The sequence below is a fragment of the Vulpes lagopus genome, chromosome 8 (genome assembly GCF_018345385.1).
Source record: "Vulpes lagopus strain Blue_001 chromosome 8, ASM1834538v1, whole genome shotgun sequence".
NCBI lineage: Eukaryota > Metazoa > Chordata > Mammalia > Carnivora > Canidae > Vulpes > Vulpes lagopus.
In genome coordinates this window covers 40,453,670-40,475,438 of record NC_054831.1, presented here as the reverse complement: position 1 = coordinate 40,475,438, position 21,769 = coordinate 40,453,670, and the positions used below count along the sequence as shown (strand labels likewise).

At 41.6% G+C, this 21,769-nt stretch overlaps 1 protein-coding gene across 5 annotated transcripts in view; it reads right to left on the bottom strand.

Moving 5' to 3' along the window:
• MTUS2 (microtubule associated scaffold protein 2) overlaps positions 1-21,769 on the bottom strand; it is a 585,745-nt gene that overhangs the window by 390,439 nt on the left and 173,537 nt on the right. For all 5 annotated transcript variants that reach the window (XM_041765696.1, XM_041765701.1, XM_041765700.1 and 2 more), the window contains 2 exons: positions 5,928-8,406; positions 365-605 (listed from right to left, as the gene is read on the bottom strand). In XM_041765696.1, the coding sequence (XP_041621630.1) occupies positions 365-605; positions 5,928-8,165 (2,479 nt within the window). In that variant the 5' untranslated portion in view covers positions 8,166-8,406. The remainder of the gene's footprint in view (positions 1-364; positions 606-5,927; positions 8,407-21,769) is intronic.

Genomic DNA, 21,769 nt, shown 5'->3' with positions numbered 1-21,769 from the left:
ACGGAGGAGCCTTGATGAATACCTATATCAACAGGCAGATGGAATAGCAGAAAAAGACTTTCGAGGGTGAGAGGCATTCTTATATCAGCCAGTTACTGCCATTTTAGATAATTACTATTTAAAAGTGCAGCAGGAGGGCAGCCCAGGTGACTCAGCGGTTTAGCACCACCTTTAGCCTAGGGCATGATCCTGGAGCCCCGGGATTGAGTCCCACGTTGGGCTCCCTGAATGGAGCTTGCTTCTCCCTCTGCCTGTGTCTCTGCCTCTCTCTCTCTCTCTCTCTCTCATGAATAAATAAAATATTTTTTAAAAATAATAAAATAAAAGTGCAGCAGGAAAAGGTAGTAACTGCTGGATCACTTACCCGCAGAATCAGAACTGTAGAGGCTGGCAGCTGCTGTGATGGGCCCTGGTGGGTGGATGGCACCTGCTGAGGACCTTTGACTCGCAATCAGGATCCTGCTCTTTGCAGATGGCAAACGGGACATTGCACCCAATCCCAACTGGGGCTTCAGGAGCATGGCCGATCGATAGAAAGTTGGAGGAACTTCATAATGAGTATAGGAAGGAGAACAAAATTCTTCTTTTCCGGGGCGTTCTGTAACCTATGATAAATGACCAGAAGCTTAATCAGAGAAGCCTACATTGTGAGATGAGTATGGAATGTGGTTAGGAGAGCAGGGCTCCAGCAATGGCCACTCTGGCACCATGGAATTGCTCCATCATGGAGTACTTATCTTCTCTGGGCTCCAGGGTCTTCATCTCTAAGTTAACAACACAACTGGATGACCTCTCAGGTCTGGGGAAAAAACCTACCGTACAAGATTTTTAAATTTGATTGTTACAAAATCACTGAAATCTGTTCAAGTAGCCAATCTATAAATACATAATCTCAATAAAATGAGGAAAGAGTTTAGCAAATGTTCAAAGACTTATGAAAGTTTCATTATTCCTAATGAGAAAAGGCATGATTTTTATGGCAACCTACTCTGAAGCAGTTGAACTTTACCAATTTATGTTAAGTCTTTACTGGGCTACTTGGGAAATAAAATACGCACTGCTAATGCGGGGAAAAGCTTGTTTGGAAAAATAGACCAGTTGATGGAAAAATATGTTTTCAGGCCTCTACAATCTGTTTACATCATTAAAACCAGAGACTGTGAATCACCTCATCTGTCTTTCCCAGTAAGTGGGGTGTCCATGAATGTTTGACAAGTGTCACTACAGTGGAAATCCAGGGCAGAATCTTACTGACTGCTAAATGCCTAGCACCTAGAATGGTGCCTAGAACATAAAGTCAATAAATATTTATTCATTAAAGGACTCATGTTTTTATTCTTACTTAAAGTTAATAACATAATAATCCCATTACTTTTCCTATAGTTAACAGTTTGGGCTAGGACACAACCAATATACCTTTTATATTTGAAATTCTATGCTGACAAAGCCTGTTCATATTATCAGTATTTCCTCATATTAAAAATGAAAAAATAAGATAATAATCTTTATTTCCTCTAAGTTTAAAGAAATAGTGCTTGAGGCTACCTACGAAAAGATACATCTGTTAACTCTGCTCTAAATCACAATACATTTTATGTGTCAAACATTTATCTATTCAGGAATCACAAGGATTTAACAATATTCTGTAAGAGGGGCTACATGGCTTTGATCCAAGCTGTTGAAGAGAAAAACTCTTAATTTGATACTCTTTTAATGTTGAAACAGATACAAAAGTTCTCCTTAAACTGACATTATTGAAACAAAAGATTAGGCCTTTAAAGCTTTATGATAATCGCATTGTAACATATGCATACTTGCTTTAATGGATAGACCGAATTCAGGCCATAGCAAATTACATTTTGTGAAACATTCTATTTCTGCTCTCTGATAGAATTTTTCGCATTCCTTGCTTACCCTCTTTACTATCGACCTTTGGCTTTTTTTATTATATTTATGTTCCTCTATTTTTTCATTGTAGTTTCTTAAATTCTGGTGCCACACTGCTTGTTGCTTCTAGCATGTGCTCTCACAAAGAAATGATTTCTGTCCTACATCTGTTAGATTTTCAGGATTGCAATATGCTGATTTTGGTAATTACTCAGTTCTTTGAAACTGGAGAGTCAAAAACTCATGATACTGTCGCTCAGAAGTGACCTTAATGATTTCAGTCACTTCAGAGCCTGTCACTTTGCTGGGTGGTTGGTCTCTGAAAAGATGTAACAAATTCTTTAAGAAGGTGAAAAGTATGCCTAATTTGTTTATTTTTGATAAGACAAGGCAATCTACAAAAAAAACTTCACACTCATTTCTCTCTTTATTGACAAAATACAACAGGTGGCCTTGCACAGTTATGAACACATAGCACTGAACTCCAAATGTTTTTTTCCCCTCCTTCTCTAATGGAACATTTTTAGAGAAATAATTTTGAAAACAAACTAAAAATCCTTGTGATTTCGAACTCCTAAAATTAATCAAGGTACACAAACAAATTAAATTCTTACAAGATTGCCCCCTTCACATTTTCCCTGTCCTGCTTTCAGTGGGTTGGGCTGGGCAGACACAGGGTAAACGTGGAGGCTTCATTGAGAAGCCACTTATATAGATAGCTACTGAGAGTGGACTTGTGATGGTTAATCTGGACAACCTGGTTAGGGCACAGGATCCCCATGTTTGGTTAAAGATTATTCTAGATGTTTATATTTTAAAGATGAAATCAACATTTAAATCAGTAAACCTTAAAAAAAAATAAATCAGTAAACCTTGAATAAAGCAGATTATTCTTCATCATGTGGGTGGGCCTCACCCAATCAGTTGAATGCCTTAATAGAAAAAGACTGACCCCCCCCCCCCTTAAAGAGGGAAATCTGCCAGCAGGTGGCCTTTGGACTTGAACTGCAGTGTCACCTCTTCCCTAGGTCTCCAGCCTGCTGGCCCATTCTGCATACTTTGGACTTTCCAACCTCCACAATTGCATAGGCCAGTTCCTTCAAGTCTGGATAGATACTCACATAATACATACATATGTACCTGTATTTTGGGAGTAGGAAGGGAAAGCAGCCCTGATCATGTTGCAAGTACACTACCTCATCCCTGACTTCTCACCCCTGCTCCCTTCTTCCCACCTCCTTATACCAAAAATGAAAAGGGATTCCCCAAGGCATCTGTAGGAAGAAATGCCCCAAAGTCCTCAGGATAGGTGCAAGCAGAAAACGGTCTAAAGAAGTAAGCACATTTTATCATCCTGGCATGGGCAAGTCCAAGGTGATCTTCAAAGACACTTCAGGAAGCTCTAAATGCCTGTATTGTTCCTGTCAACAGAGCAGGGATGCCCTCTCTCAGAAGAGCCCTTACTCTGACTTACTCTTTTCTACTAATACTAACCAGCAGGAATCTATCAATAATGATGAAAGAATCTGAAGCTGGTTTGGGTTTGTACTGTTAAGACTTTCCCATTATTAAAAAGATATAGGACTTCTACAATGGAAAAATACTTCTGTTGCAACTGGTCAGAAATGTGCTATTTCCCTGGAGACTGGCTGAATCCATCCTGTAACCAGGCAGGGCACACTGGCAGGGGAGGGGCTTTGGAACCTCCCTGCATCAAGCCTGAACACAGGAAGGGGACTCACAGGCTTACATCCAGTAGCAGCTCTAGGAGCAAAGGCCAAGGGCCAGCCTATTGATTAAAAGAGGATTATGGCAGGAATTAGCCCAGGACCCATGGGGCTTCTCTGCTCAGTCTGGTAGCCTGTAGACAGGGCCTAGGCCTTGGACACTTCGATTGTGCAGGAAACAGTCCCCAGACAGTGGCTGGTACACAGTGGCACTGTTGTCCCCACCAATGGGGCCTCTCCCAAACTCTCAGAACTAATAACACCACACAAGCATTCACACTGGAGCACCCCAGCCTTAGCAAAGAGCCTAAAGTCAGAGCCTAATCCTTAGCCTTGGAGGTCGTGGTTAAGGTTTTAGAAATTTGAGAAAAACTCACATCAACCAAGCTCAGAGACTGATGTATAAGACCAGAATGGCAACCTGTCCACTGTGTGACATGCCACTGCCTACACAGCCAGACCCTTAATGTCCTTTGGCCAGAATATCCTTTTGCTGCAGGCCCTTATGTGAGAAGCCTACATAAAACAGGACAGCATGCAGCCCTGTATGGCGAAATGAGCCCCTGCCAAAAAGACTGAGTCCCCAGACTCTCTAGTTGGTGTTCTCTCTGCAGAGATGGGAGATGGGAAGCCTCTCCAGCAAGCCCAGAGTCAGAGACAGCGAGGGAGCTGTGTGATCTAGAGCTCACAGACTGCCCCAGGGCAAAACAGATGATCAGCTGCTGGGGCAAGTGAGTGCTAGCCTTGGGCAAGATCTGCTGCTTAGAATAGATTCACCTCTTTTGCTGTGTAAGAGCTGACAACTTCTACTGTAATCAGTACACTCTGTAAATACGTCAGTATATTCAATCAACCTAAGGTCCAATTTTGGACTTAGGTTTTCTATCTCTCAGAAGCTTCAGTTGCCTTTTGTTTGGAGCCAACATACACGAGTTCTTAATTCTGCTGTCATTCAACATTTACTGACCACGTATTTATGTCAAACACTGTTCTAAACTCTGGGGACCCAGCAGAGAACAACAAAACAAAAACAAAACCAGAAAAAAATTCCCTGTTCTCATGGATTTTACATTCTAGTTGATGCACCAAAAACAGAAAAAGTATATACACCAGATGGAGATAAGCACTAAGAAAAAAATTAACAAGGAAAGGGGTCTCAGAGAAGGTGAGGTGTCTCTCCAATGAAGTGACACTTGAACAGAAATAGAAAATAAAGGTGACAGCCACTGAGATATCTGGAAGAAGAAAATTCTAAACACAAGGAAGTGCAAAGATCCTGAGGCAGAAGAGGGAGAGGAGGTGAGCCAAGGAAGGAGAGGGGGTTGGGGAGGTTAGAGAGACAGACTGAGTCCATTCTAAAAGCTGAGCCATCCTACATGCTTAAGCTTGTGTTCTGAGTGGCCTGGCTGACCTGAAGGATGTTAGGGAGAGGAGTGATCTGACCTGGCTTTCCTTCTAACTGAACACTTGCCTAGCTGCCATGAGGAGGTTGCTTTGGGAGACAAACCTACTTTCTGAGCTCTGGGAGGACAACTTACCACAGCACCCAGAAATGTAAAGGACAGCCCAGTCACAAAATTGGGAGGGCATAGAAGAACATCTCCACACTATCCTTGTTCTGTGGCTTTAACTGAGTTACATAAATCCCTCCAAAGCTGTTTCTTCATCTAGACAATGATAAAAACTATAATCTCGACCTCCAGAAAATCACTACAAGGACTAGTGAAGATAGATAAAGATGAAATGTTATGTTGTGTGGGCTTGAAGCATAGTAGGTGCTCAACTAAATGTCAGTTGTAATTATTATTTTTGACTCAAAACAAAGAGCCCATGCCTAACACATTATTTGCTACCCACTATGTATTTCCCATGTATGAATATGAGCTCCTTCCATAAAGAAAATAATCCCCCTGAGAGCATGAAGTCAGACCACTTTGAACAATATATTTATTTTGGACTTACCCTCCTCCCCCCACTGATCTGGTTTATATAAGACTTATGCTCACTTAAACATGGAAGCCAATTTAAGTGCATACTTAATTAACCTCACATGTATTATACTGAGTGGAATTTAAATGAGTCTCCTTAGATGTCAGCTGTACCTCACCACGATCATCACACTCTCTTCATCAAAAATGTCCATTTGTCTACAAGCTCCTCCCTCTAGTTAAGAACATCCATTTCTGTGCCAGTGGATTCATCAAAATCTGCAATTTGCTAAGGGAGGACATTGTGTTCACAGTTCCCAAAGAAAACACCTACAAACTTTACAATGTTTAACTTAAAGATCATATCACAATGACAATCTCTTACCTCCTGTAAAAACTTTTCACTCATCTGACTGAAATGGTGCCCTGGGGGCTTGATCCCAGACACCATCAACCCAGAACTGAACACTCGTGGCTTTTGCAAGTCCGGCTTGTATTTCTCATAGAGACTGGCAGGCGGCTTCAGCTCACCACTTGCTGCCTTCTCCTCTTTGGGAAGAGGCATGGCACATGTGGGTGGAGCATAAGGAAGCCCCACTGGAAGCAGTGAAGTGTCCACTTGGCCGAGGGCCTGAGGACTCCTCCGGATGTAGGTGATGATCTTGGGCCTCACATGCTTGGGCTTGGGCAGAATGATGGGCTTGGGTTCTGTCCTCTCTTCTACTTTTTCAACCTGGTGGTTCTCCACTCCCTCCTGTGAGGAAGGGGTATCCTCAGGATGCAGAAAGACAGGCTCAGGGATCCCACTGGGGCAGGTGCTCTTGTCAGGCACTTTCGGGGGGGTGTTCAACAACCATGCACTGTCAGTGGGGGGTGCAGTGGCTGAGGGTGACCTGGCATCTGCACCCAATGCGCCTAGGTCCTGAACACCGCCACTAGGTGGTGGAGGCTGGTGGGTCACATTCACAGTTGTCTCTGGATGGAGGGGTGCCAGGCCACTGAGAAGAGCCCCTGCTCTCCCCAGAGTGCTTTCAGTCTCAGTTGCCTTTTCTAGAATGTTCCTATCTTCTGCGACAGATGTCGTGCTCTCTTTGTGGTCACCTACTTCTGGGCTGCTGCTTTGAGGGCCAAGGGGCTCAGGGACCCCCGGGCTGTTCTCTCCAACAGAAGGGTCTGAAGCACAAGCCGCAGCACTGTCTATGTTCCCACTGTCCAGTGCTCTCTCCTCACTGACATCTGAGGGCCTGCTGTCAGGTAGGTCATAGGGAATAAAAGATATATGCCCATCACCTGACGAAATGCTGCCAGACGCCACTTCATCCAACTTCCTAGCTGTGCTTGCTGAAATGCTGCCAGAGGGCTGCTTATCAGCAGCTGCCAAGGAAGCAGGGCCTTGCGTGGGGGTGGTCTGGAGAGAATCCTCCTCACCCAGGTGGCCTGCTCTCTTGTCCTGCTCACTCCTGCCTCTTCCCACACCAATGGGGTGCACACTGCTGTGTGACAGGCTACGTGCCCCGGTGGCAGCCTCCTGCTGTGCTTTCCCACCTGGATCCTTTCTTTCGAGGGGTAACATGCCACCTTCCTTTGGGCACCCCAGACACTCGGCCTGGATTGCCTTGAACTCCTGCACAGCCCTGGCTTGGACAAATTTCAGCTCCGGCTTGAGCTCTCCCTTCCCCTGACCTAATTGTGCTTCTGGCTTCCTCAGGACCCCCTTCAGTGCTGAGGCTGAATCCAGACCAGGCTCTGGATGGGCAGAATGTGATGTGCTCTCATTGCTCAAGTCTGGGCCCTGTGCCCTCTCCCTCTGGGTCTCTACAGGGGTGGTCTCCTTGGTTGCTGAGGTAGATGGTTTAGGATGACACACGCTCTTTCCTTCTGAGGTACTGTCAGCTGGAGGAGAAGCTGCTCCTCGAGAGGGGGCTGTCAACATCTTCTGCGGCCCCTCCCTGCCACTGGGCTCAGGACGCAGGGCTTCAGGGGAGTCCAGTGGCACAGGCTGCAGACGCTGCCAGGTCAGGCTCCCACCAAGGCTCCCACCATGCTCCTTCATGGGAACATCTGCTACAACGGCAGAGCTACTCGCTCTTTCCAAAGAATGCCTTCGCAATTCCTCATTGTCAAGGGTCTTTGCCAACTTATCCTTAGGAGCATGCCGGGGAAGTTCAGCATCCCTTTTAGCCAAAACCTCTGGACTGGCCTCAGCCATAACATTCCTCCAAGTTGACAGACCTGGTCCCTGAACACTGCGAGGGGTCTGGAGGATATCTGTGCCTCTCTCTGTTGTGTGCTCGTCATGTAGTCCTCCATGGACGGTCAGGGAAAATTTAAAATCTTTCAGACTGGTAGGGCCAGCCTGCGATCCTTTCCCAAAGCCCTGAAATTGGTGAAATTCCTTATTGAAATGGGTACTATTCTCTGGCTCGCTTGAATTTGCATTTCCAATTTCATCTGTCAGGTCACGTGTCTCGGACTCATCATGAGAGGAACTGACCTCCAACATGATTTGATTGGCATTTGTATCCCCCAGACTTAGGATACTCTCATTATTATTTTTCACTCCATTTCTGTTGTCCCGCAACTGAGCGTAACATGATTTCTTTGGAGCCACTGGGACACTCATTTTCAACCCTTCAGTGGGGGCTGCTGGCCATGCAGTCCTACCTAATGGAAAGAAGCTTCCTTCAAGGCTATTTGATTAATGGGAAATTCTCAAGCTGCTTGTTGCCCCCTGACAATGTCACGTTGCAATACCACTTTAATCATTTTCAGAGCAGTCTTAAAACCAAGCATTGTCTTGACATACAGCAGGATGACTTATCTGTTAGGTTCCTGCTGAATGAGAGCCAATTAGTCCATAAGACCTAGAGAAAAATAAAAATAAAATCATGTTATTGGCACTGACAAATAGAGGTTCTCAGGAGAAAAAAGCATGGAAAATACAGATTTATTCATCATTTTCATATTATTATTTCATTCACTCAGTCCATAAATTTCTCCGAAATCTTTCTGATAGGGTGCCTGCTGGCCAACTATGGAGAAATTAAAACATAAAATGATTAATGTTAGAAATGGATTATAAAACATATTAAATCTTAAATTCAAATTTAAAAAATCCACAGGTTCATACTTATACTGATATAAAAGGCTGGAGGAGAAGGAAAAGTTCTTCACAGAATAATACCAACTAACATAAGAAAAATCATACAGTTAGAAAAAAAGTCACCATTTTGTAATCACCAAAGTAATAATTATCTTGCAACCAATGGCTGTGGAAAACATCAGGTGAATGATTGTTGGGGAACAGGATATTCACAGAATCATAAGGTACCATTCTCCAGATTATTTATTATTTTTCAGAGAGAAAGAGAGAGAGAAAGCAGGTGCACATGAGCTGGGAGTGGGGGACGGGTAGAGGGAGAGGGAGAAAGAGAATCTTGAGCAGGCTCCATGTTCAGCATGCAGCCTGATGCAGGGCTCAATCTCACAACCCTGAGATCATGACCTGAGCCGAAATCAAGAGCTGGATGCTCAACCAACTGAGCCAGCCAGGCACCCCAAGATTACTTTATTGTAAAAGGAAAATTTTTACTTTTACTATGAAGAAATATGGTAGATATCACCTTAACCAAGTGATCAACCTTAAAACCAATAACAGAAGCTGATACCATGTGCTCCTGATGTTAGGTAGTTCTCAGTGCTTACATCACCTATGTAGTATTTTTGCTATAAATGTTCAACCTGAATTTAATCATGAGGAAGTAATCAAGCAAATTTAAACTGATGGACATTTTACAAAATAACTGGCCTATACCCCCAAAATGCCTGGCTTCCCACTCTGCTCTCCCCAGTGTATAATCTGTATACAATGCATGCTCCTTGACTGGATCTTAGACTGAAAGATATGCCAGTGTATAATCTGTATACAATGCATGCTCCTTGACTGGATCTTAGACTGAAAAAAAAAAAAAAAAAAGCTAGCGGCACCTGGGTGGCTCAGTCAGTTAAGCATAGAATTTTTTTTTAAAGATTTTATTTATTCATAGATACAGAGAGAGGCAGAGACACAGGCAGAGGGAGAAGCAGGCTCCATGCAGGGAGCCCCACATGGGACTCGATCCCGGGTCTCCAGGATCACACCCCAGGCTGCAGGCGACACTAAACCGCTGTGCCACAGGGGCTGCCCTAAGCATAGAATTCTTGATTTTGGCTCAGGTCATGATCTCAGGCGTGGTGAGATCAAGCCCTGCCTCAAGTTCCACGTAGAATCTGCTTAAGATTTTCTCTCTTCCTCTCCCTCCCTCTCTCTCTCTCTCTCAAAAAAAAAAAAAGTTAGCAAAGGACATTATTGGAACAATTAAGGATTTAATACGGATTGTATATTAGGTCAAGGTATTTTATCCATGTTAACTTTCTTAGTATTGTGAATATATCCGAGATATTCTTTGCTCTTGGAAGATATGCGCTTTTAAACATGACATGCTTTAGACATGGCATGTGCTAACTTATTCTCCAATGGTTCAACAAAGAGAAGTGTGTGTGTGTGTGTGTGTGTGTGTGTGTGTGTGTGTATGAGAGAGAGAGAAAGAGAAAATGGAACTATACCAAAGGATAATAATTGGCAAATTTAGGTGACCCACTCTACAACACCTAGAACTATTCTATAGTTTTGAACACTTTCAAAATAAGAAGTTGGAGGAAATCATATCCCAGCCTTCAGGGCCTGCATGATCCAGCCCCTACACACCTTTCCAGCCTCACCTCCTACTATTTATCCTCTTACTCTCCAGACTGCAGGCACACTGTCCTCATCCTTCACATTACTGGTCACCTCCTTCCCTGCTTTGGGGCCTTTATACTCTTCCATCTGCACAGAATGTGGACTCTTCTCCCGACATGATCATACAAATTCAGACTCATAATACAGGACTGTATGATTAAACAATACATATAAATATGTTAACAAACTGTGCTAACTGCACCCACGTGAGGTGCATTTTCCCAGAGTGAGGCATGCAATTTTCATGTGCTTCATATCTGTTACTATAAAAAATTAAGAATGATGACCTTAGAAGTAAATGGTATTTTATCTTGGAAAAAATCCATTAATTAACTTCTAGGTCCAAAAGGAGTTTAAAGATTTTATAGGTTCGTAGTCTCTATGATGCTTAATAGTCTTCCAAGTATTGCCCCTACTGCTAGAGTGAAAACCCCTGTGTCAGGAGATCCATCAACTTTCTTGGCAACCCAACAGCCCTCCATGCAGGGCTACCACCAAACTAGCCCAGAGTGGAGATTTGCCTCTCTAGAGCAGTGCATTACAATCCTTCTTCCACAAGAAACAACCCTTCAGGTATCTGTAAAGAGCTACTATACTCCCTTCCTCCTCCAAACCTATTTTCCTTGTTAAAGAACTCATATTCTCCCAACTGTTGGAGTATGTTTAGAAAACTCCCACCATCTAAATCCATGTCCTGGGGAACCTGAAGTCTCTCCTAAACAGGCTACTCACAGGTGCACACAATACTCCAGCTTTAGGTGCATCATCCAGGGTCCTGTGAAAGCAAGACTTCCATTCACTTAGTTACACCTCTAACTACATGATCTAAGAGTGTCCTTTCCATGGCCGCACAAGTCATCCTGTTAATTCTTTATCAATTGAAATGCCAAAGTACTATAGGAGTCATTGCTAATCTAGAGGGATTCAATCCTAAAAATCTATAACTGGCTTTTAGCATCCATGGGTAGGACCATAAAAACCTACCTCTGGAATTTCATCTTTTTGGTCTAGGTCCATTGTTCTATCCTATTTAAAACTTTTTGGGCCCATTCTTAATTTTTCATACAAAATATTTGCATTCCATTCTGTTTTCATACCATCTCCGAAGAGGTAAGTTTGCCTTCCTTTTTTTTTTTTTTTTTTAAATTTTTTTTTTTATTTTTTATTTATGATAGTCACAGAGAGAAGAGAGAGACAGGCAGAGACACAGGCAGAGGGAGAAGCAGGCTCCATGCACCGGGAGCCCGACATGGGGTTCGATCCCGGGTCTCCAGGATCGCGCCCTGGGCCAAAGGCAGGCGCCAAACCGCTGCACCACCCAGGGATCCCTAAGTTTGCCTTCCTTATTATCATTCATTTCACTGATACCAATGTCAGCAAAACAGGTCAGGGGACAAAGCAGCAGCACCTGGCACCAGGAAGAAGTCTCTCCACAATGGTCCTCACCTGCTCCTCAGCATTCCATGAGCACACTCACACATGCTACCCTCTACCCACTGGGCACTGTAGTTACATGTTCCCACGTCATCCACGAGAATGTTCTAAGAGGAGAAACTCTTGTCAATCATGTTACTGAAATAATTATAATATTACCTCTCCTCCAACAGAGAAAAGAGAGTAAATTAAAGTGAAGAAATCTGCTTCAGCCTGTTCTACACAGTACCTAATGTTCTTCTAAGGACTGCTGTTTATTTTTCTCAGTATTCATAACTCAACAATTACCAATGATTTTTAAAATCCAACATGGACTCAGCATCAGACTCACTAGCATGTAGTTTGAGCACTACATCGTCCCTTTGCCAACAAACAAAATGACTTTGCCCATCTTTGTTAATCAGGCATGGCTTTAGCTTTCCCCAGCTCACAGTCTCTGATGATGGGTTTGACCATCTCATCTAGAACTCTTTCAGTTGAATGCATATACATTTCTGAATCATTAAGTGGACTGATAACATCTCTGTGCTCATATGCAATCTCTTCATCCATTTGGCACTTCAATTTCCTGTTAGCATGTTTGTTCTGTCAGTAAAGCATGAAAGGCATTCTCAGAGAAACTCAGGAGATCCACCATCTCTGCACCAACCACTAACACAATCATGAGCGAACCTGGCTAACTGACAAAATTCTCAGCCTGACATCCAAAGGCTGATGAATGCTAGGCCCATTTATGCTTCCAGATTTAATCCTCCTTACTCTTCTACTTAAAATTGTACACCTACCCAACAACTCCACCTTCTGAGCTCAAAGGCCACCTGCTCTGTGAAGACTTTCCTAAATTCTCTCTCCCTTCCTCCTACCAAAAAGGTGAAGAGGCTAGATACTGTCTTTCCTTGCCCTGAATCCCCAGATATTTCCTTTTAACACTATCAAACTATGCTTTTTTATTTTTTTTTAGTATTTTATTTATTTATTCATAAGAGACACAGAAAGAGAAAGAGGCAGAGATACAGGCAAAGGGAGAAGCAGATTCCATGCAGGGAGCCCAACGTGGGACTCAATCCCAGGTCTCTAGAATCACACCCTGGGCTGAAGGCAGGTGCTAAACCACTGAGCCACCCAGGTTGCCCAAACTATGCTTTTGTACATCCTATTTTATTATAGTTAAGTATGCCTTTTTATTACAGTTACATGTGTCTTATTTTTATTATGGTCACATATGTTGGTCTAATTTCTTTATTAAACTCTCAGCTAACAGCTCAGACACTTCTGTTTCACAGGCAGTGCCTGGGACAGGACTTTGCACACTAATAGTAGACCCTTGGAATGAAGCAATCTATTCTCAACTGGTGCTCAAAATGGCAAATCACTTTCAGGACAGCACAGGATCTATTTTTTTTTTTCTTTTCAGTCTTTTAAGATGGAGATTCTAAAGCCACCCTTCCCAGCTGAGTAACTGATTAGGCACCTTCACTACAGGAGGGTTGTACCAGAATGTTCAAGGGAGAGTATGCAGAAAAATACATTCTCATCACCACTATTTGGTTTATATTTGCTATAATATTTAATTTGAAAATAAATAAAATGCAGGGGATTTTCATGTTATTAAAAAGGGGGCTGGGTTTTAAAAGATTGAAAAACAGTGTTGTACAGCCTTCTTTAGCTGCCAGGTCTGCTGTGGAATGCTTTATCAGTGTGTGAATTTTCATATAAATGTTCAAGCACCATGCCTTTGAATATAAATGCAATTCCATCCAACTTAATAAAATGTATCTGCCAAAGAAGCTCCAGCTGCAACTCCTACCATGCAATAAATTATCCTTCAGAAACTTTAGGATACAGAGAACTGTATAAGATATGAGCCCAATATTTAACAGTAAATACAACAATGCAGAAAAGTCAAAATCCCAAATTTCAAATTTCAGTTGAAATTTTTATGGACCATATATTTAGGTCTATAATGTTTCACTACATTTAATAGGCTAATTTTATATGACATACTTGCAAATAAGTTACATACAAGTCGATGTACTCATCTGCTTTAGAAAGGTCCATGGTAATCATACCTCTGTATTTTCTGCAATTGTAATTACTTAACAATCCAGGTTCTTGGTCCTATCATAATGCTATCTATGTTTATTCTCAACAGGCACAAGTATAGGTATCCTAAAACTTAATGCACAAGAGATCAAATGTGTTATAAGTTGTTTCACTATAATATGGTTAAAAGTTGAATTCTGGTTGAGGAATGGTAAATACATGTTCAGGGATGCTGTAGCTATCTGTGGTGCTGAATTTGGCAAAAGCATGCAAAATCATGTAAAAATATAACAACTCTCTGGAGCCTGCTTTACTCTCCTTATCTATGTACATGACTTGAGTAGTACATCACATATTATTCTAATATATAAACAAGATTGTGCTCAGAAAGAATATATATGTGTTTTTCTCAACAATAGAGACTATTTTATTTTTACTTCAATAAAAAGAGCAAAGAAGAATATACATATAAATAAAATGCTGATATGTGCCCTATTACAGAGAGCCAAGAAAAGGAGCAACTTCACTTTTCATAGGTTACATCAATCTTACATTTAAGCAAAATATTAAATTGATACCTAAAGTTTCTCCAATAAAATGCTGCATATTTCTCTACAATAAACCTTATTTGCATCTACCAACAAAAAGTATTTGTTTTCTCCTTTGAAAAATGAATCCTTCCCCTCCAGGACAGAATTTTACCCAGAAAATATAGGGTGTTAATTTCTTACCTATTATGCTTAATAATTATTTTGCTTTGTTTTTGTCCTGAATGATTTTTTTCCAAAATGGAAATACTTACATTGCCAATTATAAAAAACAAATGGATCTCATACTTAAAAAGGGGTCAAACATACCAAAGTCCCTTACTCCCACCCTAAGAACTGAGTTTGGCATTTAGAACACAAGATTTTTTTTTTTTATACTCATAGAATGAGTAGAACTCCAATTTTTCCACTTTGCATGTCATGGACATCTCCACACATAAATACATGGAATAATATTCTTTATCATTTTTAAAAATGGTCACTTTGGCAATAATTTACCCAACAATCTCCCTATCATTTAGATTTTAAGTCATTTTCAGTTTTTGCCTTTAAAATAATTTTTTATGGAAAATTGCTGAATGGTTATCTTTATTGAGCCCCTTGTTTTCTTAGGATTTATTCCTAAAAACAGAACTACAGTGTAAACAGGTATGCATATGTGTACTTTAATACACAACTCTGAGAGGTTTAATTTTGTTTCCTATGCCAAGACTATATGCTAGGGCCTGGCACATACTGGATGTCCTGTAATTAAATTAATACATATTGCTTTCAAGGAAAAAAGTCTCAGTCTTCATTCTATCCCTCTCCCTATTTCTTGCTCCATCTCCTCTCTCTCAAAACTTTGTAACTACCATGACCCAACCATTTATCATTCAAATAGGGACACTTTTTTCTTGCTTAGGATTTTTCCCAATTTTTAAATTAAAGTATAATTTATATACAGTAAAATTCACTCCTCTTACAAAGTTCTGCAATTTTGGCACATGTATACCATCCTGTGACCACCACCGGCACAATCAAAACACAGAAGATGCATGAGCTCCAAAAAGTCCCCAAAGCCCTTTTGTACATCAATCATTCCCTGCCTGATCCCCAGTCTCTGGCAACCAATGATCTGGTTCCTGTTCCTATGATTTCACCTTTTCCAGAATGTTATTTAAATGTAACTAACACAGTGTGCAGACTTCTTTCAGCACCATGCATCTGAGACTCATCATGGTGTTGCATGTCTCAGTAGTCTGTTCTTTTTTATGGCTAAGTAAGTCTCCAGGCTATGTACCACAGTTTACCCATTCTCATGCTGAGGGACATCTGGGCTATTTCCAAGTTTTGGCAACTACAAATGAAGATATGAGAACATTCACATGCAAGTGTTTGTATGAAACTGGAGCACTTTGTGGGGGGGGGGGGAGTTCAAAAATGCTAAATCAGCAGAATACCATCACACCAACTATAAACTGGACACACGGTCACCCTGTTTAGAACTGACTTCTCACCACCCAAGATTACCTGATCCCTATGTTTATCTACCTGTTTATTACTTGCCTCCTCTCATCCTATATAAGCTTTGGGAGAGCAAGCATCTCCTCCTCTGTTCTCCACTCTATGTTCACTCAACACTAGGAATTCATTTTCAACACCTGAATAACATTTACTGTTACCAGGCGCTGTTCTCAGCACTTTGCTGCCTTTAATTCATAACAACCCTCCAGCTAGATACCACCTTGTTTTATCAAAGAAGAAAAGGAGGCAGAAAGAAGTGAAATAACTTCTGAGAGTAAATGGAAGACTTGGAATCTGAAGCCCCAGCTATCATGCTAATCTTCCATGGAATGATCAATGTTTTAAATTGAAAGGCTAAAAAAAGTCTTGTTATTTTGTTATTACTTTACCTTTGGTAAGGTTGCATTTCATATGCCATTTGCACTTATTCTCTCATATCTCATATTTGAGATATCTACATATCTCTGGAGTGAAGTTATTGTTATTTTTTCAAGCAGGCTCCACACCCAATGTGGAGCCCAACATGAGGCCTGAATTCATGACCCTGAGATCAAGACCTGAGCTGACTGACAAGACTCCAAGCTTCACAGACTGAGTCACCCAGACACCCTATTTTTAATGGCAAACATGAGAGACAAGCTATTTCCAGAACTCAGATTTTATCAAGAGAGAATGAGATATTTGTGTTTAAGGACCTGTCCCAGGGAATGGGGGCCAGACAGAAGACCTCTAGACTACCACTGGCCTCACAATGTCCATTCCCAGCCATCCCAAGCTTTCCCTTTCGTAATTATTAGTGCCATCATCTATCTCATCACCAAAGCTAGAAACCTAAAAGCTTCCTTGGTCCTTTCCTTTGACTCACACCCTATCCATCAGCGAGGGCTATCAGATGGACTTCCCAAAGCCATCACCAGCTCATCCACTTTTCTCCCTCTCTGCTACCACATCATCTCCCACATAAGCCACTTACAAATCTCCTACCAGATCTCCTGACTTCCAATCTTGCTTCTCTAATGAGCCGTTTCCCCTTCACAAAGCATCCAGAGTGATGTGTTGGCATATGAATAGTCATTTCACTGCCACAAACCCTCCCATGACCTCCTCACTTAGACCTGTGTAGCCCTGAGAAACCTCCCCCAGCTCCCACACCCCTCCCCTGGCAGCCTGTCCACAGGCTCTGCATTGCTCTTCACTGCTTGCACACTCCATTCCTGGCTCTCCACATGGCTGGATCCTTCTTACATATCTGGTTGGTCTTAAATGAGCCCTGACCAGACAGGCTTTCTTTGAGGTTCATCCTCTGCCCCCAGCCATAGTCCTTGATTCTTCCACAGCCTTCATTAGTTATTCTCCGTGTTCATTTGTTCATTGTCTTCCTCTCCCAATGGGACATAAGCTCTATGAGACTAAGGATCATATCTGCCCTACTCGCTACTAATCTCCATTGACCAGTGTCAACACACTGTAGGCGTTCAATAAGTACTGTTGAGTTGATTAATATGGTAGCAAAATGGAATTCTTCCCAACATACTTAGCTCTCTGGGTAATGCCTTGCTGAGCATATATCCATCACAGAATATCACTAAGTATTCAAGATGGAAAGAAATAGAGACATTAATTAGTTCAAGCCTCTCATTTTACATGAGGAAGCTGCAACCCAAAGAGACTTGGTCCTAGTCCACCAGCAGAGAGCTGTCACAGCATAGGGGCCTGGTTCCCCATGGCCAGACTAGCACTCAGCCACCTTCTACAGCCTCCCAGAAACAGCCTCTCACATTAGGAAGGTGAGAGAAGAAAGGTAATGTGGACACAGGATTCAAAGGGCTCTGAGACACAGACAACTGACTGTACATCAACTGATTTAAAAAAAAGAGAGAGAGAATAAACAATAGAAAATAAAAGATAAGTAAAAGAAAGGTCCTAATCCTCAAAGAAACTGCCATCTCCTGAAGGAAAGGAAATATACTGTATACACAGCTAATAACTGTAGTAATAAAAGCAAGGCAGGGTGTAATAAAATATGCTGTTAAAAACAAATTTTAAGCACCACATAACAGCAAGAAGGAAATTATAATGAGGGGCTGGGAAAATTAGATCTTTGCCCCTTGTTGCAATTTATGAATGTGTCCATGTATGGTGTGTGTGTGTGTGTGTATGTGTGTCCATGTGTAGACAGTCTGACAAAGACTCCAGCCGGCCACTAGACACTCACATGCACCAGAAGTGTTGCAGCATTCAAGGCCTGGTTTAGGATTTGTAGGTGATGCTGGGGTCACATGTCCCCCCCATTTTTCCCCAATGACCCAGTTCCTTACCATGTCTTTACCTGTTTTCCCCCCAGCGGTAAAAGGCTAAGAAAAAGAAGCCTCTTAGCAATTGCGCTACTAAATATTTATCCGAAAGATACAAACATAGTGATTTGAAAGGACACTGCATCCCAATGTTTATAGCAACAATGTTCACAATAGCCCTTCCACTATGGAAAGAGCCCAAATGTCCATCAATAGATAAGTGGAAAAAGAAGATGTGGTCTATATATAAAATGGAATATTACTCAGCCATCAAAAAATGAAATCTTGCCATTTGCAACAACATAGACGGAACTACAGGGTATTATGCTAAGTGACATAAGTCAATCAGAGAAAGACAATTATCATATGATTTCACTCATATGTAGAATTTAAGAAACAAAACAAAGGATCATAGGGGAGGGGAGGGAAAAATAAAATAAGATGAAATCAAAGAGGGAGACAAACCATAAGAGACTCTTAACCAGAGGAAACAAACTGAGGGTTGCTAGAGGGGTCAGGGTGGGAGGATGGGGTAACTGGGTTATGGGCATTAAGGACAGCACATGATGTAATGAACACTGGGTGTTATATGCAACTGATGAATCACTGAACTCTACCTCTGAAACTAGTAATACACTATATGTCAATTAATTGAATTTAGATAAAATAAAATAAAAGAATTCCAAGTCTAAAAAAAAAAGGTAGGAAAAAACGCTTCTGTGAAATTCAAAACTGCTTGTTCCAAAAAGGATTTTGTGGGGAAAAGGGACAAACAGCTGAAATGAGGCACGGGGATTATCGATGGATCTCATATCTACTTACCAGAAAAACTGGGACTTATCTGTTCTGGTGAATGAAGAAAATGCTGTCATTTAGTTTAAAAGACTGACAATTTCAAAAAGTAGGAAGAGCAACTGAATCTGTCAAGAGTTGGTGATAAATTCTCTGCCATTTTTTGAGGCCACTGAGAAAAACTGATATATTGAAGACTAATATTCTATCTACAAAATACTAGACAAGATCCAAACTCTTCCAACATTATTATGTGCTTGTATTTATTAATAGGAGACTAAAAAGAGAGACACAGACATTAAATCTAGATGAAATAAAATACTTTTTGATTTAAGAAAATGGAATGTATTTACATATGGGCATTTCCACTGGCATCACAAGGGCCCAGTCAGCCTTGTTGGAGGGGTATTTTAAAAACTGAGTTCAACTGTATGCTTGCAAGGCATGTGCTTTCTCCTTCTCCAGTGGCTATGTGGCCTTTTAACTCACACCTGGTTGATTCACTGCCTATGCCACCTGTCTGGCACCTGAGGACCTACTCTTAGAGTATCTTTTCTTATTTACCTGCCCAAATACTGATGCAACACTGGGATATTCCTCGTGTATTTCATGCTCCATTTCTAACCAAATACCTTATGTGTGAATATTCTTGAAAAACCCATTTCCTCCTTTCTTTCCTACCACTAGTCTTATGGCTTCTATAATGTGGATGATGGGCCAAGTAGGGAGGTTGGGAGGGTCGGACTTCACTCAAGCTGAGAAGGCAGTACAAATACTTCCTCAAACTCCTCTGTTAGGCTCCACTCAACCCAGCTTCTCCAAATGAGTTTATTTCAACACAGTAAGCACACTTGAGCTGTACATCCTTGACTCTCTTCTGTTCTGTGTGTGTTTAGGCCCTGAGAATGGATGTCAGCATTCATGATGGGTATGGCACATGACCCTCATTTATCTGCAGGACTACAGGCTGTAAACCTCGGATTGTCTGCTATCTGAAAGGAAGCAGGAATTCTTTCTACCATCATCAGGGATAAAGTGAGACTCGCCTCCAACTCAAAACCCTGCACCAGGTCACTAAAAATGGACCCTTTCAAATTGTTTTCTTTCTGGAATGTGATTTTTTCTTTCATCAGAAGCACATAACCTATCTTCTGTCATATAAACTAGTTAGCTAGAATGATGAAGCTAAAAATTTAATACCCTGGTGCAGCCCAAGCAAAAAAAAGTTTGCAAACAACCAGAAAGCAAATAAATCAACTGCATGGTGACTGCAAAAGCCTCCAACTGAACAAGAAGGTATATTTACTTTCATGTTCCAGGGCTTTTTGTTTGATGTCTCTGCATTTTCGTTAATTACACTATGTTAATGAGCAAGGCATTTTGGATCACCATGCTTGGAATGTCTTTATCTTTAAAGAAGAGATAGAGACATGAACATAAACAGAAAAGGAAAGAATAGATCACTTAGTTTTGAACCAATTTAGCCCAAAAACATGCAAGAGAAATAAATGAATAAATGAATATACACAGGGAAAAGGAGTAGTTTTCCTATACAATTGAGATAAAGGAATAATATTGCTTTAGTTGACTTATAGGAATCTCCCATTTCCTTAGAACTTGAAGAATAAAAAAGAAGATATTTCTATTCCCCCCAAAATTCGAGATTGCTTTCTTAAAGAGTACCATGTCAGTATGTATTTGAATAGCACCCAACCTATAATCCCAGGCTGGAAAACTGACTTGCTAGCATTTCTGGGATAAGGCACAGGCTTCATGCATCTAATGATCAAAACAGACAAATTTCATAAGCAACAAAAATCAAACATTCCCAGAAAGAACAAACCTGAATAAGCAGAATTTTAATGGGCATGTTTTAAAGATCTAAAGTCACAATTTAGAAATGCACTGTTAAATAACACAATATACCCCCAAATCTATTTTAATCAAAGACTCTCAAAGAAATGCTGTTAAGTTTCATGTTTATCTTTCAAATAAAACTGCCAAGAAACTACTTATTGATTCACAATGACATCTTCTTATATGTGTGATCTGTGTGGCAAGGGAAAGGGGAGTGATGTGTTACTTTTTTAAAGATTTTATTTATTTATTCATGGGAGACACAGAGAAAGAGAGACAGGTAGAGACACAGGCAGAGGGAGAAGCAGCCTTCATGCAAGGAGCCCGATGTGGGACTCGATCCTGGGACTCCAGGATCATGCCCTGGGCCAAAGGCAGGCGCTAAACCACTGAGCCAGCCACCCAGGGATCCCCAAGGAGTGATGTGTTAATTTGCCCTCCCTGATGCATGGTTCTGACAGCTTCCAGGAAGGCTCCTGACCTTTGTGTCCCTGGGGACTTTTCCTCTGACCTAGGCAGCTCTCCAAGGCTGCAGGAGTGACCCAAACAGTCTTCCATCCAATTTCTGGGACTAGAAAGTTTACACACAGACTAGTCTCCTCCTGAACACAGAAATTTGCTCCAGGTTTACTGGTAGGGACCCTTCCTAACTAAAGTGTGGAGAGAGCTCTAAAGGGGAGGAGAAACAAAAAATCTGTTTGACACTACTCTCCATGGGAACAGTCTCTGACTTCAATAGGAGTTGTGATGCCATGAGCAAATCAGAAAAAAACCTCTACCTCTCCCCAGCAGCTTCCTGACCACGAAGACATGCTGGACACAGAGTTCCTGAAAGCTGATGGTCGTGACCTGCCCAACTCCAAGGGAAAGAAGTTAGATGGCACTAGCCCAAAGAGGGGAAGCTCTGCAGCCTGAGAACCTGTCAGGAAAGAGGGAAGGACAGTGGTACCCCTCTATGATAGGTCATCTGATT